Here is an 18,285-nt window from a genome sequence, read left to right on the forward strand (position 1 = left end):
ACTGTGCCCCAGTGCTGCAAGGCTCAACCTCTCCACGCCACACCAGCTCTTCCGTTAAGGAGACCTCCTTCAGTAGGTATGGCGGTCGCTCACTATCATGTGCACCTGGTTGGATTTAGACTTCACCTGCTAGGGTGTTTCTAGGGGAGTTTAGCCGAGTTGACCCACCCTGAATGGGGACACCACCATTCCACGGCCTGGAGTCCAGGACAAAAAAAAAAGGGGAAGAGGAGAAGCTGAGCTGGGTACCAGCATGCATCCCTCTCAGCTCCCTGAAAGTAGACACAGTGTGGCCTGTTCCTTTACGCCTGCTGCCACCATGCTCAAACTGTGAGCCAAAGCAAACCCTCCCTTCTCCAGGTTCCCTTTGTTACAGCAGTGGCAGAGTAACTGATACCTGCACTAGAAAGGCGTGGGGAATGAGTAAGTATAGATAGGATTACTTAATACTCCTGCTGAGGAAATTGTAACAGTGGCCACTTCACTTGCTTTGTCAGAGACATTTGTTCAACTGTCCTAAAGTGTTTATTTCCTGTAGTGCTTGACTGCTTTGGAGGGCAGACTTTGTGTTTTAGAGGCGAGCATGTCAATTCTCTGGTACCTGGGAGTTCTATCTACGGATGTGGCATTATTACAACATCCCCGTACCTTTTGTGGAGGCCATCAGATCCTAGGGATAACTGAGATGGAAGGCAGAAAGTGGTGACAATAGCCTCCACAAGGGAGTTCAGCTATTCCCTGGTAACTACAAAGCTAGCCAGCTTAAAGGTGACTAAACAGCGACACTCACCCCTTGTGTCACCTATGTGGAGGGAAAGAAACGCGGCACAGCAGCAAGGGCTGCTTAGGGGCCATTATTTAACAGCAGAGTATTTGTACATTCGCACCCCTGGTGCTTCAAGAACTATCCTTGCTGATTAGGGACAGGTCCTCAATACAACCTGTCCCAGTTGATTTTATTTATTTATTCGTTCATTTGTTTGTTTGCTTATTGGTGTTTTTTTACTTTTGTTTTTGATTTTGTTTTTTTGAGACAGGGTTTCTCAGTGTAGCCCTGGTTGCTCCAGAATTTACTTTGTAGATCAGGCTGGCTTTGAACTCAGAGCTCCACCTGCCCCTGCCTACCGAGTGCTGGGATTAAAGGTGTGTGCCACCACGCCCAGCATGATTTTATGTTATTGCTTTGATACTGGATCTCATGTAGCCTGGAATAGGCTTGACTGCTGGTCCTCCTGCCTGGTCCTTCCAATGGCTGGGATCACAGCGTGTACCACTATGCCTAGTTTTATGTGGTCCTTGAGCCCTCTGCTAACTCGGTTGGCTGAGTTAATCCCTAGCTCCTCCAGACCTGGCTTAAGTGGGCATGGGAGGGAGACTCCTTGCATGCTCCTGAGAATTAAGGTGGGAGCTCTAGACCTTTCTGCTTGGACAAGGAGTCTGGTTTGAGGCTAGTGTGCTGCAGGTGGCAAGACAGAACATCTGTGGTTTTCTTTCAAGCTACAGGATGAAGCCTTTGGGCCTTGCAGACTGCCCTGTAGCCATAGCTGTCAGTGGCAGGTGGAAGGTAGCACGGCCTGGGGTTTCTGCTATAAGGTCTGACTGCCCAGCTTTTCTGAGGCATGCAATGGACTGGGCTGAGTCATCCTCTCTGCAGCTGAGCTCCTGGTTGCTATTGCTTTATGGGTCTCTGAGCTGGAGCGATGCTTTCTCTAGAAAGAAGAGGATGGGTTATAGGAGTGAAGACTTCAACTCCCATATTCCTGTCTTTCCAGGAAGGTGGGCCCTACGTTTCAAGCTCTGGTGTCTTCCTTTCCCCTGGAGGAATTCTGAAGTGGTCGGGTCAGTTTGAAGATTCCCCGAACTTACAAGAGGAGGAGGAGGGGGACCAGGAGAGGAAAACAACTGAGGGTGCTCAGAGCCACAGGCTTCCCTGTCCCAGCCTGGGCAGTCCTTCCAGATCCTGTCTCTTCTCATCCCTCTGCCAAAGTCATCATCGCCCTGTGCTGTAGCTGACTTTTTACTCAGGTGCCGCCACCACACTCACGCATCAGGAATGTGCAGTATTTTTCTATCCTGGAGCACAATGCTTGAGGCAAATCACTCACTCACTCACCTGTTCCCCAATAACTGGACTGAGTGAATGAAGGAAGAACGTTAAGAAATGAGTTATGACAAACCCAATTCAGAGATGTGCAAGGTTGTACAGATGCCATGTGGTGGGAGGATGTATCTGAGCCTGAGTTCAGGCTGCTTCCACAGAGTAAGGGGCCTGCCCTCATTAAGACGGCTGCTTCACTCAAGGCACATTCCTAGGGCTGGGAAGATAACTCCGTCAGGAAAGCATTTGGCGTGAAAGAATGAGGACCCGAGTTTGAGGCTCAGAGCTTAGGTATGGCGGCACGAACCTGCCGTTCCAGTGGCAGAAAGGCCCTGGGACTTGCTAGCCAGCCTACCTGAAGGTGTGAACCCCAGTGCAATGTTTTCAAATAACAAAGTAGAAGGCACCCGAGGAACAACATTTGGGGGTGACTTCCGCCTACACACACACACACACACACACACACACACGTGTACCATATGCACATATATGTGTACATGAGTCCACCTCTCCTCTAACCCAAGTACATTTCTAAACTGCACATGGCCATGGGGGAAATAGTGGTTAGAGCCACACCAGGGAAGGAAAATCACAGATTCCTGGGTAGACGACCAGAGATGTCTACAATCCCAGGAACCCTGGAATCCTAGTCCCCATTTGGACTGAACAGCGCATCCTATGTAGAAACTGCCTCTGTGGGCTCAAAGTTGCTCCTCCTCGGTACAGCCTCGGAAGGGCAGAGCCCTGTGGGAAGGTCCCTGGCTTATCAGCAGGCACTGTGGCTTAGCCTCTGCCTGGTGGGCAGGGCTGTGTCCAGCAGGTTCAGGCTGTGCTGGAGGTAGGTGTTAAATGGGTGTAGTGGTTTTTAGGAAGGTCGGAGTACCCTGGGTTTCCCCCATGAACCATGCTAATTAAGACAAATCTTCCCAGAAGCGCTGCGCTCAGGCTCACTCTCCCATGATGCCTGGCAGGAGTCCAGGATGCCAGGGTTTCCCAATCTGATACTTCCCGTCTCTATGAAAGAGAAAGAGTCCAAGGGACCAGAAGTGTCTGGTGGCCAGAAGGGTCCCAGCGGCGCAATCCTGACAGCTTATTGCTACTAGCTCTTAATTTCTTTTTGGTCCAACAGCCAAAAAAAAAAAAAAAAAAAAAAAAAAAAAGGTGAGTCTAGATGGAAGCCATTTTAAATCTTTCCTTCTTTCTTTCTTTCTTGTGGTAAAATGTTACAAGCTCTCTCTTTCCTTCCTCCCTTGCAAATGTCTCACTGTTTCTGTGGAGTGAGTGCTTGAAACTCTTTCTTGAGAGTTATCCTATTTATATGTAAGTCTCTTAGGCCACTGTACACATACCTGCTGGTATGTCTTCAAAATTAGCAGTGGATTGCATACACTATTAGTTTACTCCAAGTGCCATTTTGCCCAGATAGGGTCTTGCAATACAGCACCTGCTGGCCCCATAATATGTACCCCAAGTTGGCTTTAAACCCACAGCGATCCTCTTGCATCAGCCTCCTAAGTTCTGGGATTATAGCTGTGTACTATCAAGCATGGCATTCAATATCCTTTACTTATTGAGTATCTGTTGTGTTTCCCACATCAGATACAATATGAGGCACCAATAGAAGTGACCTGCCCTGTTATACGAGGCAAGAGGTAAACAAATAAATCAGCACACAGCCCACTGGGCACAGGCAGTCAAAGAATAACAGGTCCCAAGGACAAATGTAAAACAAACAGGTAAGGCAAGAGAAGGGTTGGCACTGTTACAGATGTGGCCACCTGTGAGCTCCATGAGAGACTGAGCAGATACTAACGTTTGTATGCACACATACATGTGTGGATATTGCATGCCAGGGCAGAAGTGCTGAAGTTAACAGCCAAAGAATGTGACCCTGCCATGACAAGGAATAGATGGCTCATTTGGCAATATAAAGTGCTTGCTGAGAAAGCATGAGAAGGCAAGTTCAGATTCCCCAGCATCTATAATAAAAGCTGGGGGGGGTGGTGGGGAAGGAGAGATGGAGGGAGGGAGGGAGGGAGGGAGAGGGAGATGGGGGGGGCGGAGAGAAGGGGATGGAGGAGCAGAGGGAGAGGGAGAGGGAGAGGGAGAGAGATTGAGCGCTGGAAATATGGCTCATAAACTGATAGTAAAGCATGGACAAAGCTGCAGGCCTAATGCACTGTATTGGGGGGAAAAACACCTCAATAAGGTTAGTTGCATAAAAGAAGCCAGCAGCAGCTCAGTCTAAAAGAGAAGCCTCCTTATTCTCAACAGCACCCCTTTTCCATAAACTCTTCCCCCACTATTGTGGGGACTCCTTTCTCTCATTTGTTGGGGGCAATTTTGGATGAAAGCCCACCTTTCCCAGCCCTCGTGCACATGAGCAACCAGGGCAATAGCACCTCGGGGTGCCTGCTGTTCCCTGCCGCTCAAGACTTTTACTCTGCTACTGAGAAACCTGGCCAGTGAGCAGTTTTTTTTAAAATGGGTTTCCAAATGTCAAACATAAACTCAATTCTGTGATTAGAAACACACAGATGCATAGGAAACACCCTCAGCTGTGACTCTGAGTGCTTGCTAAGGTAGATCTGGTGTTTGGTTTCATCCAATATGAGGACCTGTGGAGCCTGGAGTCAAGACCTCCCTCCTGGTGCTTTGCCCTCTCATTAAAAGGCCAGAACATAAAAAGCCACGACACCCAGGCTCGGTACATGCCAGCGGGCACAGGGACACACGGGCTAGTAAGATGCCAGTATACACCTTCCAGAATGACAAAGGATTGGTGGAGAGGTTTAGGCAGTAGGAACGCCCTGTTGGATATGCTGGAGAAAATAACCAGGTGGTTAAGTAGTCTGTCTCACTTGTCATAGACTTTTACTATCTGTAGTTACCCTAGCCACTGGATGCTAGAGCCAAGAATACGTAAAATGGAAAAGTCTTGTGTGAGACTTCAAGATGTGCAGTCCTACATGAGAGTCTTGTGAGTTGAGCATCAGGCAGGAGAGGCCACAACCAGGGGCCAAGAGCTGAATAGAAAGGCCACCAAGCAGGCATGACATGGTTCTGGCATGACGGCATGATTAGTACCTACCTATCCAGGGCCCCCTTCTCCCTCTGAAATGTGTTCTGGGCTTGGATTTGTTCACCCAAAGACAAATACAGACAACCAACTAGAGGAGTCAAAATAGCAACACCAGGTAGCAGAGAGATGGCAGCCAGAGGCTAGGGGAGAGAAATGGGGCACTACTGTGAGAGCTGCAGACCTGTATTCTAGAAAGTTCTGAAGATGGCTGCACAGCATTGTGAACACACCCAACCCTACTCTGCTGTCAGTGAAAGCTGTAACAATCACTTGTGTTATATGAACTTTGTTAGAACTTTAAAACCTTACTGGCTACAGTGATGGCCCAGTTGATAAAGTGCTTGTCTTGAAAGCATAAGGACCTGAGTTCGACCTCACGAAAAATGCCAGGCATGGCAGTGCACACTTGAGATCCTAGGGCTAGGGAGATGGAGGCAGGGGGATCCCTGGGGTTCATTGGTTAGCCAGTCTTCCTAACTAGTGAGCTTTGGGTCAATCAGAGAACCTGTCTCGAAGGGGGCGGCCATATGCCCGTGCTTTCACACATACATGAGCACACATGCACACACATAATAAGAAACCTTATGGTTGGATGATTCTTAAATTCTTTACTCACAGTTTGCAGGAAGGTGGAAACTGAGAGAACACCATTACAGGGGAGGATTTTAGGAGATGTGCTATGAGCCCTCTGCTTCCCCAACAGGGAGCAGGTGAAAAAGGCCACCTGACCACACAAATCTACAGAGTTAGGGTTTATGACAATCACCTGGAGAGCTTGGGGGGGCACCCTCCAAAGTCAGGTGAAATGAAGGAGAGGTGGAATTCAGTGGATAGGGAGGAGACTGAACACTAACACTGAAGAAGCTACTATACATTGGACCTTAATGGTTTTAGTTTTCATTTATTCATTTATCTACTTTCTATTTAATTTGTGTATGTGTGTGTGTGGGGGGGGGATGCATGTACTACAGTGCAACAGCATTCATGCAAAGGTCAAAGGAAAATTTGCAAGAGCTAATGCTCTCTGTCTACTATGTGGGTCTTGGGGGCTAAACCCAGGTCATTAGGCTTGGTTGTGAGCCCCTTTATACTTTGGATAGTGAATGTTCCCCAATGGCCCATGTGTTAAAGGCTTGATCACCAGGATGATGTCATTGGGAAGCTGGTCTTAACATCCTTAGGAGGGGAACCCTAGGGGAAGTCACCAGGTCACCGGGGGTAAACCCCTGTAGAGGATTTCGGGACTCTGGCCTCTTCTCTTCTTTGTTTCTTGTGGATGAAGTTGGTGATTTTTGCTTTGCCACACATACTTCCTACTGTGTTTTTTTTTTTTTTTGTCTTGCAACAGGCCTCGAAGCAAAAGGGCCAACTGATCATAGCCTAAAACCTCTAAAGCTAGGAGCTCAAATGACCCTTCATTTTTATAAGTTGATAATCTCAGATATTTTGTTATAGCACCCAAAAGCTGACTAACACAGGAGTTTATTTTATTTTTGTCTCTTAGGACTGAACTTAATTTCCTTTAAATAAATATCTATTTTACTTTTATTTGTGTGTTTGTGTATCTATGTATGTGCATATGTGTATAAGGAAGCCAGAAGAGGGTGTCTGATCTCCTGGTGCTAAACTTACAGGTGATTTGAGAGACACCTGACATAGGTTCTGGGACCTGGACTCTGGTACTGTGCAAGAGCAGCAAGCACTCAGCCACTCAGCATCTCTCCAGTCTCATTACTATCTTACTAGAAGCTTGTTTTGCTATTTAAAAGTGGCTAGGCTCTGTGGGGGTGAGCAGGAGGGCCAGGGACCGCCTGTGGCTTCATCAGGGGGGAAAGGAGAGACATGGACAGCAACGGTGTGAAAGGAACGCTGTGGGCTCGATGTTCTTGCTAGCCCATGAAAAGCCATTGGTTTCTGAAGCCAGGAAAACAAAGCCAGTTCAGAAGCTACTACTGCTTTTGTGGTTCTTTTGGCATGAGTGGCGCTACTGAATGCTCCCCTGCAGCAATCTGGGATCCAACTATAGCATTTGGTTTTGATTTGCTTCTTCAAATTGTGTCCAGGGTCAACAGGCCTCCTGAGGCAGTGAGAATCTGTCTGTAGAGTTCTTCAGAAGCTTGTCAGTTTCAAGGGTGCTGCTATGTTGTCTGGCTGGGTGTTTACTTGAGTGTTATAAATACCCAGTGTCCTGTTTGACCCCTACTGTCCACACCATCAAGGTGGCTATTTATAAGGCTTTTCTCAGTGTTGGTACATGCGTCGTATAGGGGCAGGGAGGACGAGATGTCTAGGAGTCGAAGCATTGGAACAGTCAGGAGACCACACGCCACAACAGACATCAGCTGGGGAAGAAAACTGTACCCTGGCCATTTAATCAGATCTGGCTTGGGCACTGGTTCCTGTGGAGAACAGTTAAGGATGGATGGGGTTCTCTATCTAGAAATTGGTGTTCTCACTCTGAGGCGCTGGCTGAGTTGCTAAACTGCTTTCCTTGCAAACACGAGCACCTGAGTTTGACCCCAAGAACCCAGGTGTGGGGGCGGGGGAGGGGGGAATGAACAAGGTGTGGTAGTATAGTAAGCATTTATTTCAGCACTGTGCAGGCAAAGCAGGCAGGCTTTCTGGATAGCCAGTTTAGCTCATGTGGGGAATTCTAGGTCAGTGAGGGGCCTTGCCTCAAAAGAAAAAGGTTAAGCTCCTGAGGAATTACAACACACATACACACACATAGACACACACACGCACACACACACCCCTGGAGCCAAGTATGGTAGCACAAGCTTGTAATACAGCTTGTAAGCACAGCTACATGGGAGGCTGAGCCTGGATAATTTAGAGGCTGAGGCTAGCCTGGCCTACATAGTAAGTTCAAATCCAGCCTTGGATAACTAGTGAGATGTTATCTCAAAACAAAGAAACAAACAAACAAACACAAAGCAAACTTATCCACCTGTGTGGGACAAGGTTGACTTTTCCTGCTCAAAGGCAAATGAACTTTTCCCTCAAAGGTGACAGCGTAGTAGGAACGTGAGCTCCCCAGAAAAGAGTGGAATACGAGCTGGTGCCCTTGGCATGCTCAGGATGGTCTCCCCAGGAACCTGTGGGAACAGAGGGACCCTGGGTTCCCAGACTCAATAACCAAGGAAGAAATCTCCTCTTCACAAAGGGGACATTGTTTGTGCTTCCTTCTCCCCTCAGGTTCGGTACAAAAGAGAACGCAATGCTTCTTGCTATGTCAAGGGCAGACGCACTCTCATCTTGACAATGGGAGGATACTTGGAGAAGTGAACTTACTCAACGCGGAGAAAACTAGGCTCTATCCATCCTGTATGTGTCTTTCAGTCTCCTCTTCACAAACAAAAAGAGATGCAGAGAGGTTAAATGTGTCACAGCCCCGTCGCCCCGCCTCCCCCATACCAGAAGTGAACAAATAGCATCCACATTCCCACAACTCACTTTGGCTCTGAGTGGCTACGAAGGCCACTGGTTTACAAAGCACTTTTGTGTGTGTGCATGTGGCCATGCCAGACAAGCACACAGCCACTGAGCTACATTCCAGCCCTTGACTGGGGCAGGCTCTTGCTATGGAGTCAAGGCTGCCCTGGGACTCCAGCTTCCAGTGTCCCAGGTGCTGGGGTTACAGTCATGAGCCACGGTGCCTGGATTGCGGAGTCACGCTGGTAACTTCCTGTGTTCCTCTCCCGATCCCCCTCTGAGTACCTGCTCCCCAGCTGACTTTAAGGCTAGCTCTTCTTGCTGACCCATTGCAGGGATCTGTCACCCACAGGCACTGCACCTTTGCAGGCCCACTCACCCAGCATTATGATCTAAAGAAGTGATGAGAGGTGGCTCTTTGATCCTAAACCGTGAAGGAGCAAAGGCTGCAAAATGCTAAGAATGCTAACCACATTAAGTAGACACGCCGTCCCCCCTCCATACCCCCCCCCCCATGTACAGAGGGTGTGGTTTCCAAGGAGAACAGTCAAGCTGGAAGGAGCAGGGCACCCAGCCAGGGCCAGGCAAGTCAGGGGGCTCCGCAGCCAGCAAATGAGTCAAAGGTGCCCAAACAGAAAGCTGGACCAAGCCAGCAGCAAGGCCCAGCGTGCCTGTCACTCTGAGTACCAGAGCAGAGCCATGCCGCGGGGAGTCAGCTCACAGTTAATGGAATATTTCCTGTAAATATTATTTTCCCTTCCTGTCTCATCATCTCATTGAATTAAAAAAAAAATCTTTACTCATCTGGGGGAGGTGACAGGAGTGCATCAAAGCATCAAACCCTGGAGCCATTGCCCCTGTCTCTGAAACGCTCTCAGGAGTCAGGAAGCCACGCCGGCTGCTCAGAGGCTGGCCATTTATGTTGGTTCCTTTTCCTAATGCCTCAGCAGGGACCCTGGAGTGCTCCTAATTGTGCATCGAAGCGTACATAAAAGCCCCCCTAAGTGCACATCAGATAAATAAGTAAATGCTGCCTACTGAATACGTAAGGAGGCCTGACTGGACAGTCCTTCCCAAAGGATGGCTTTCGTTCCGTACACACTGGTGAGGAGTTAGGATGTACGAGTGCTGATTTCTGGGTATCGAGCTTGACCTCTGAAGGGAGGTTTTGGTGAGGCACTGCTTTATGCTGGTCTAGCTTTCTCAAAGCCTCACTGAGGAAGTTGTTTTCTGTTTTCTTCTTCTCATGGCTTCTGATGACCACAGGGTCAGTATGTCCAAAGGGCTGAAGGTTGCACTAACAGGAGGGATTGCACACAGAACCCTGGTCCTGGTGGTGAAGTTCAGCCCTTAGTGTGGGAAGCTCGCTCACGCCTCCTTGACTGAAGCTGCGTACAAGGGGCTGATGGTCACAGAGATTAAAGCAGCTGTTCTTTCCTCGGGCTTTGATCTAAGGAATGTGGAGCCCTCCTCTTTACAGGGGGCCCTTGTGGGACAGATCTATTTATGCCCCCCTAACACCCTGATTCTGTCAGGCTGAAGCAATAAGGCCTCTCCAATAGATGCCATTTACTTCACATCCAAATGCTTCAGGAAAGAAAGAAAGAAAAAAAAATACTCCTGCTTGTACTAGCATGATTGGCAGAGAGCACAGGGGCAGCCATCGCTGCTGAACAGTTTTCAGGTGTTGAAGTACTAAGTCTCAGTACTTGACCACAAGTGCAAACAAAGAGATAGCCTGAGATCCACCCCAAGGACCCAAACATCCCTGGGGCCACTAGGACTCTAGTTTAAGAAATAAACAGTCTAGGCCATGAGTTCTTTCCATGTACATGTGTGCATGCATGGTAAACATGGTTGCCAACGAGGATGAAACAAGAGACCATAACCTGTGGAGAGCCAGGATTTTCCTTCTTTGGCCACCATGATCCTCCTATTCATTTTTCATTGCTAAACCAAGAAAGATGTGGTGTGTGTGTGTATGTGTGTATGTGTGTGTGTGTGTGTGTGTGTGTGTGTGAGAGAGAGAGAGAGAGAGAGAGACAGACAGACAGACAGACAGACAGACAGAGACAGAGGAGAGAGAGAAATAGAAGAGAGAGTGAGAGAGAAGAGAGAGAGAGAGAGACACAGAGAGAGAGACAGAGAGAGAGAGAGAGAGAGAGAGAGAGAGAGAGAGAGAGAGAGACAGAGACAGAGAGACAGAGAGACAGAGATTGATTCCTTCCTCTGATTCTACAGTGTGCATAAAGATTGGCAGGACGACTGTTCACTGGCGGGAAAAGAAGATTGTGACAACAGCCAAAGTGACGTTTCTAAAGTGGTGTGCGGTATGTGACTGCTGACAAGGGCTGAGAACCTGGGAGGCAGGCAGATGGTAAGAGGGAAACTTCACTGGGTGAAGGATGCAGGCAGTATTTCCTGACAGTGGGTGGAGGGCCTCTATAAAGGCTCACACAGCATGCTATGATGACGCTCAGCAACGTTGATGTGAGGGTCTGCCTCATCTTTACAAAAGACCTCATGTATACAAGCAGGGAGAGCAGCGGTGAAGAATTCTCCTCCAATGGCCGATTTCACTCATTTTTACATCGCCTTTCTTGCTACTTTAGGGCATTTGGGAGGATAAGTCTTCTGTGCATGGATTCCATGCTTGTTGTTTTGGTCACCTTAACACAAGGTAGGGTCGTCTGGGAAGACAGAATTTCAAGTGAGGAAATGCCTCCATCAGATTGACCACAGGCAAGGTTGTAGGGTATCTTTTTGATTAATGAGTAGTGTGTGTGGGCCCAGCTGACTGGGCTGAGCCGCTCCTGGGCTGGTGGTCTTGGGCTGAGCAAGCCATGGGGAGGAGGCCAGCACACAGCTGTCATCCACGGCCTCCCCTTCAGCTCCTGCCTTGAGTTCCTGCCCTGACTTCTTTTCATTAGAACATTCGAATTCTTCTGGACACACTCAAAAGACAAAACCCAAGTCTTTAAAAAGTCCCCATGTTTTATTGTTTCTAACAAAACATGCTCTGGGGGGGGGGAAGGCAAGAAAATAAATCTATGTTTTTGTTTTGCTTAAAATTTAATTTTGTTTGCATTCTGTGGGGTTTGTTTGTTTGTTTGTTTATTTGGAGACAGGGCTTGATATGTTGCCCCGGATGACCTGTGACTGCCTATACTGGTGTTACAGCGCTGTGCCACAACGCCTAGCTTCTCAGAAACTGTTTGAAATGAAAGTCATAGCTTGTATTGAGAGCTGCACTTAGCAGGGGAAGAACGTGCTTGTTGGAGAGATCCAGGCGGTATTGTTGGGTGTGACTAGCAGGAAGGATCAGTTCTTTCTTCTACGCCAGCCTGGAGGCTCCTCACTCTGCACCTCACCTTTCCAAAGCTATTCAGAGCGGGATTGAGTGACATAGGTTGGATACTGACATTAGAATCACAAACTGAGTGTTACCCAGAGAACTGGGACCAGGCTTCTGTCCTGTCTGATTTGAGATGGCCTTCAGCTCTTGACTCTCAGGGATTTGGAGCGAGGCGTTCTTGATGAGCTCTAGGGGAAAACATATATGGATACTCTCGGGGGCTCAATAGAGGACAGCCCTCAGCCTTTCAGAGGAAGGAGGGAGCTGAGCCTTGCCACTGCCTTGACCTGAAGGCTGGCTCTTAGTGCTATGGTGTCATGTGACAGAGCTGCTGTAAGTGGGTCAGAGTGTCAGTGAGGGCCTCTGTTCGAGGCTGGGTGGGAAGAGCTGCCCGGGCAGGAGAGGCGGTTGTTGCCAAAGATGCCTCTAGGTACTTAGTTAGATCTGGGCACCGATCACCTCCTGAGTATCCCTGGAGGCTTAAGGTGTTGGAGATATACCTGGCCCCAGTGCCAGAAGGGCATGCCACCACCTGGAGGACATCCCTCACGTGTAGCTCACTCATCCTCTTGTGCTTGGGCACACTCCAGCTCTCAGTACCCAGAGACAAGGCAGCCACACCTGCTCTGCCTCACCAACGTTTCCCAAGTCTGAGTGTTTCCCAAGCACAGATGGCCACGAGTGATGGTGCCTAACTCCAGACCCACGTGGACACTCCCGCGGTGCCTTTTACGTGCACAGTGGAGGGTCAGAAGACAGGGCGGACCCAGGGAGTTTCTGACACACAGTGGGCTGGAAGCACCAAGGAGGGACTTGGATCTCTTTATATGCAAACCTGCAATGATAGCTCTTTGCCAGCACCTTCTTAGCAAGTGTTTCAACGCTCTGAGTTTCTCAGAGCCTCTCTTATTTCATACATGCAACAAAGTGGGAGTGGGTGGGTGGGGGAGAGGGGGAGAGGGAGAGAGGGGGAGAGGGGGAGAGGGGGAGTGGAAGAAAGACTCCTCCCCAAGTCTTCCAGCAGCCAGGATTTCATAACTATGGCTCTCTCTCATCCTTTAGTTTTGCCCCTAAGCCTTATTAACATCTTAGACATGTGGACCACTCAAAGCTGATGAAGCAGAGACATCGCTTGGCCTGATGGAGGTTTGAAAGGACTGTTCCTAACTTCGTGTTCAACACTCATTTCTGTACATGAGCCCACACGGTCTGCATCTGGCTGTCTCCCAGGAACGTCTATGACCAAGAACTGAAACTTCTCACTCATGAATGCTGGTGACTTTTGTGGGGATTCAATTGTCTGTCCTTCCCCCTCCTCTGCTCATAACTTCCTAAAGAACCTTCCCTGAGTACTGGAAACCAAATCAGGTCTTACTAATCGTGATTAATTTATTGAGCCCATGTTATGTGTGTTGCTGGTGTTTTACATATACCAAGTGCTATCGTATTACTTTCATTAGAATTACACTTAAGCAGAAGTCTTAGCACTGTTGGCATTCCCTTGGCAGAGCTTAGCGCGCAGGACTGAGTTCTACTATGGGTCTCAGTTAGCTACACTGGCCTTAGTTCAGTTAGGCTCCAACTGAATACCTAAGTGCCTACTGGCTACATTTCCCTAGGTGTCCATCAAGCCCACTGCTGTCTGTGAATGCCAGAAGCTATGCTGTCTGCCAAGCTTTCCCCTCCAAGGAGGGCAAGGAAGAGCTGCACAGATTGCAACTAGGACTTTGTGAAAAGGTGCTGGGAGTGTATTTGTCATTTAAAAGTAGAAGAAATAGAGTCGGTCTGGCTGGTTGGAAAGAAAGAAGAGGTGGTGGAGAAGAGAAGAAGGACATGGATGAGAGAACGTAAGCAAAGCATTGGAAGGCCAGGTGCAGAGAAGGCCAGGTAAGCAAAGACACAGTAAGGATGAGGTGTGGGTCTACAGCCCAGAAAACTAAGAGGGTTAAAGCAGGAACATGGGCAGGGGCAGGGGGGTAGGGGCACCATTCGTTTCTTGTGTGCAAATGGGAAACAGAAGCTTTGGAGTTTGCCACACAAAGAGACACACATCCCCAAATAGGCAGGCTCCTGCTGTATCACTTCCAGAGAACAACTCCTCTATTGTTTGTTCATGATCTTTCCTTGGAACTGAAATGACTTACTGATCAACTGAGAAAAAAAATTCTTCTTACCACAGGGTCAGTTCCCCACTATCAAATGAAGAAGGCAACTAAGAGCACAGGTGTTAACTTCGTAGAGTGTGGTCAGCCTGGGTGTGCATAGAGTGTGGTCAGCCGGGTGTGCACAGAGTGTGGTGAGCCCAGGTGTACATACAGTGTGGTGAGCCCAGGTGTGCACAGAGTGTGGTGAGCCCAGGTGTGCACAGAGTGTGGTGAGCCCAGGTGTGCACAGAGTGTGGTGAGCCCAGGTGTACATACAGTGTAGTGAGCCCAGGTGTGCACAGAGTGTGGTGAGCCCAGGTGTACATACAGTGTGGTGAGCCCAGGTGTACATACAGTGTGGTGAGCCCAGGTGTACATACAGTGTGGTGAGCCCAGCTGTGCACAGAGTGTGGTGAGCCCAGGTGTACATACAGTGTGGTGAGCCCAGGTGTGCTTAGAGTGTGGTGAGCCCAGGTGTACATACAGTGTGGTGAGCCCAGGTGTGCTTAGAGTGTGGTGAGCCCAGGTGTACACAGAGTGTGGTGAGCCCAGGTGTGCACAGAGTGTGGTGAGCCCAGGTGTACATACAGTGTGGTGAGCCCAGGTGTGCACAGAGTGTGGTGAGCCCAGGTGTGCTTAGAGTGTGGTGAGCCCAGGTGTGCTTAGAGTGTGGTGAGCCCAGGTGTGCTTAGAGTGTGGTGAGCCCAGGTGTACATACAGTGTGGTGAGCCCAGGTGTGCATAGAGTGTGGTCAGCCTGGATGTGTTTCTATCCTACTCACGAATACAAAAGCCTTGGAGAGCATAATGGACCAATGGTACCTTCTCACCCACAAAGCATCTTTCCATTGTAAGTTTTCTACTTGTTCTGGTCAATGAAAATAAAATTCAAGTACATTTGTGTTTCCAGTGACTTGACTTCCCTTTTCTGGGTCAGATGACTCTAGTCTCTGTTTACTTTTATGATGCCATAAAGGTAATTGTCAGGTTTTTTTTTTAACAGGGAGAAAAGGGTTTATTTCATCTAATAGCATATAGATTCATCACTGAAGGAAGCCAGGGTAGGAAATCAGGGCAGGAATTTCAAAGTAATAAGAATACGACCAGAGGCCATGGGGAAATATTGCTTATGGGCTTGCTCTCCCATGGTTTATATATAGCACCCAGGATCACCAGCCCAGGGGGTGTTAAAGACATAAGGACAAGTCATAGAAGCTTTGCTTGAATTTTCAGGTTTTTAAGACTCTTTCTTACTCTTTATTTTCCCATCTCTCCTTGACCTATAACCCATACACTCTTATGACCTTATTCCAAAAACCACCAGGGAGAACTCAGATTGGCCTAAGGATTCAAGAGAGATAATGTTCCTTCTTTTTGCCAAAACACGTAGCTTCCCAAGAAAAAGAACATACACGACAGTCCCTCAGGGCCTGTTTGCCTATCTGCTCTTAAAGAATGGAGCCAAACATCCTACCTTAAATAATTATAACACTTTAAGTTTCCTTAGAGACAGGGGGAGAAAAATATTTACCCAGGAAACACAGATAGGATTACTATGGAGCAATTTATATGTACATTAGCGTGGGGTTTGTGAGCCCTCAGGCTGCAATGTTAACTCAAAACTACTCCATTCCTCTCTCAAAAGAAAGCCTTTAAGCCCACAGATGACGCTACCCTTACCTTCCTTGGCTTCACTTTATCATGGTAGTCATACTGGAAGATTCCTTTGTAGCTCAGTCCCAGCCACCAAGGTATCCCCTGCTTGTCCTAGGATGTCAAGAGGAGTATAGGTCAACACAGGGCTGGAGAAGACAAACACAGACCAAGAAAGGATTTCCTGGCTCAGCTGATGACAAAGGAAAGAGTAGTATCTCTGGAGTAGAAGGAACCCATCTCCATACCTTCACAGACGTGCCCGTCCTGGATGCATGCTCAGCTATGTGAACAGGGCTGGGGACCAAGCCTGAGCTGGCCAGTGAGCTTTGTTCCCAAGCAGCATCACAGCCAGGACTCCTGTATCCAGTTTGTTTACTTATTTAGTATGAGCATGTGTACCTGTCCCTGTGTGTACAGGTGTGCATGCACATGCCTAAACCCTCTCTCTCTCTCTCTCTCTTCTCTCTCTCTCTCTCTCTCTCTCTCTCTCTCTCTCTCTCTCTCTCTCACACTTTATTTTGTTTGAGACAGGGTATTTCACTGAATCAGTAGCTTTTCCTTTTGGTGTTGGGGATTGAGCCCACAGCTTCACACATGTTAAATGTGGACTCTACATTTTAGGACTCTGAGTTGCTCCACTCCATTTAAAAATATTTATTTATTTACAGCACTGAGAGTTATTCTCAGGGACTTCTGCATGCTAGGAAGATGATAGATTAGATAGACAGACAGACAGACAGACAGATGGACGGACGGACAGACAGACACATGTAGGGTGCTGTCTCTGGAGGCTGCCTGTGCATGGCGCTGGTTTTGGTGAATTTAAACAAGAGGAAACCCGTAGCCTTGTGAGGTTAGGGTGCTGAACCCTGGCATATGGGGACTCGGAGCTCCTTTTGTACTTAAACTTCATTCTGGGGCCGGTGGCCACATCCTCCCACACAGCATTCCCTGGGGGCTGTTTTTTTGGGGATTCACCTTCCTCCTCTGGAACAGAAGGCCCCAGGGGCCAGATTACCCAGCTCTTGACACTGTATCTTAGGCTTGAGAAAGGAAGCCATCTCTGTCTATCGTGGCAGGAAGAGATTCAGTGTGACACGGTGCGTGTGGAAGTAAGTGGAATTTAGAAGGTGGTGTCACGTGGCAGTTGACTACCACATTCAAGAACACAGTCTCGGCCTCTTTCAATGGTCTCAGTTCTCCTCGTTGGAAAGCTGACATGTGGCCATCAGACCCCCAAGAGAAACACAACATTCCGCCACAAATTTTGGGTCTCTCTAGTTCCTTGATTTTGAAAGAGCATTTCTAGTGAGAGGGCCTGAAGCTCTGATTTCCCAGGATTCCTCTGAGGACTGAGAGGAAGTCGAGATTTATTACATTACTTCACAAAAGTAGAAGAAGAAGAAAAGAATATTGGAAGGTTACTCTCTCAAGTGCTAGTAACCCTAGGGATAAAATCCAGTTGCTCAATTTCCCCTGGCAAGCAATCTTTCTGACCAAGCCAACCCCTGTCAACTCCTATTCCCCTCAAAATCTTCAGGTTAAAGAGAGAGAGAGAGAGAGAGAGAGAGAGAGAGAGAGAGAGAGAGAGAGAGAGAGAGAGAGAGAGAGAGATAGGTAGATAGATAGATAGATAGATAGATAGATAGATAGATAGATAGATAGAGACTTTTCTGTTTGCTTGCTTGCTTATCTCAGGACAGGGTGGGCGGACTTCAGCGGGTAAGCTCACTTACCTTCACTGCATAATAGTGAACGCCGTAGGTTGGGAGCGACTCCACAATACTCATGTAGCTGTGAAGGCAACACAAACAATGCGTTTGAGGCTTACGGAGCAGAAGCACTGCAGTGCATGCCCTCTTTGGCTGTGTGTTATGAGGTCCTGGAGTGGACATTAACTTGGAAATCGGTAGACACACCCCCTTCTTCCTACATAGCTTTCCAAGTAGAAATCCAAAGCCTTGATATTATGGCCTATTAACATGCAACATAGTCACATGTGTATGTTATGTGTGTGTGTGTGTGTGTGTGTGTGTGTGTGTGTGTGCGCGCGTGCGCTCATGCATTTGTGCATCTGCGTATACAAGTGCAGGTATATGTAATCAGATGTTGGATGTCTTCCTCTATGACGCCATATTTGTTTTTCTTGAAACTGGTTCTCAGTGGCATGGGCCTCCCTGATTCAGCTAGGCCGACTGGCTAGTGAGGTCTAGGGACCTGCCTACCTCTGCCTTCCCAGGGCTGGGGTTATATAGTGCCGTTATGTAGTGCACATCTCCATGCCTGATTTTTTATGTGGGTTACAGGGCAAGCACCTTACTGACTGATCTGTCTCCCCAGCCCCCAAACACCATCTAAGTGGTCGCCCCAAAGAGCCACTTACTTCACAATTGCTTGTCCCCTCGTCTGGCCGTTCAGCTTCTTGTAGTACTCAATGACTCTGTCTTCACTAGAATCAGAGGAAAGGAGTCTGGCATTAGAGACTGAGCATCCTGCCCCGTGAGCACTAAGACTTT

The 18,285-nt window shown here is 48.3% G+C and overlaps 1 protein-coding gene across 10 annotated transcripts in view; it reads right to left on the reverse strand.

Moving 5' to 3' along the window:
• FRMD4A (FERM domain containing 4A) overlaps positions 1-18,285 on the reverse strand; it is a 586,135-nt gene that overhangs the window by 61,359 nt on the left and 506,491 nt on the right. For all 10 annotated transcript variants that reach the window (XM_084781779.1, XM_084781777.1, XM_084781778.1 and 7 more), the window contains 3 exons: positions 18,153-18,218; positions 17,506-17,563; positions 15,794-15,880 (listed from right to left, as the gene is read on the reverse strand). In XM_084781779.1, the coding sequence (XP_084637905.1) occupies positions 15,794-15,880; positions 17,506-17,563; positions 18,153-18,218 (211 nt within the window). The remainder of the gene's footprint in view (positions 1-15,793; positions 15,881-17,505; positions 17,564-18,152; positions 18,219-18,285) is intronic.

Source organism: Acomys minous (genome assembly GCF_964271855.1).
Source record: "Acomys minous genome assembly, chromosome: 5".
NCBI lineage: Eukaryota > Metazoa > Chordata > Mammalia > Rodentia > Muridae > Acomys > Acomys minous.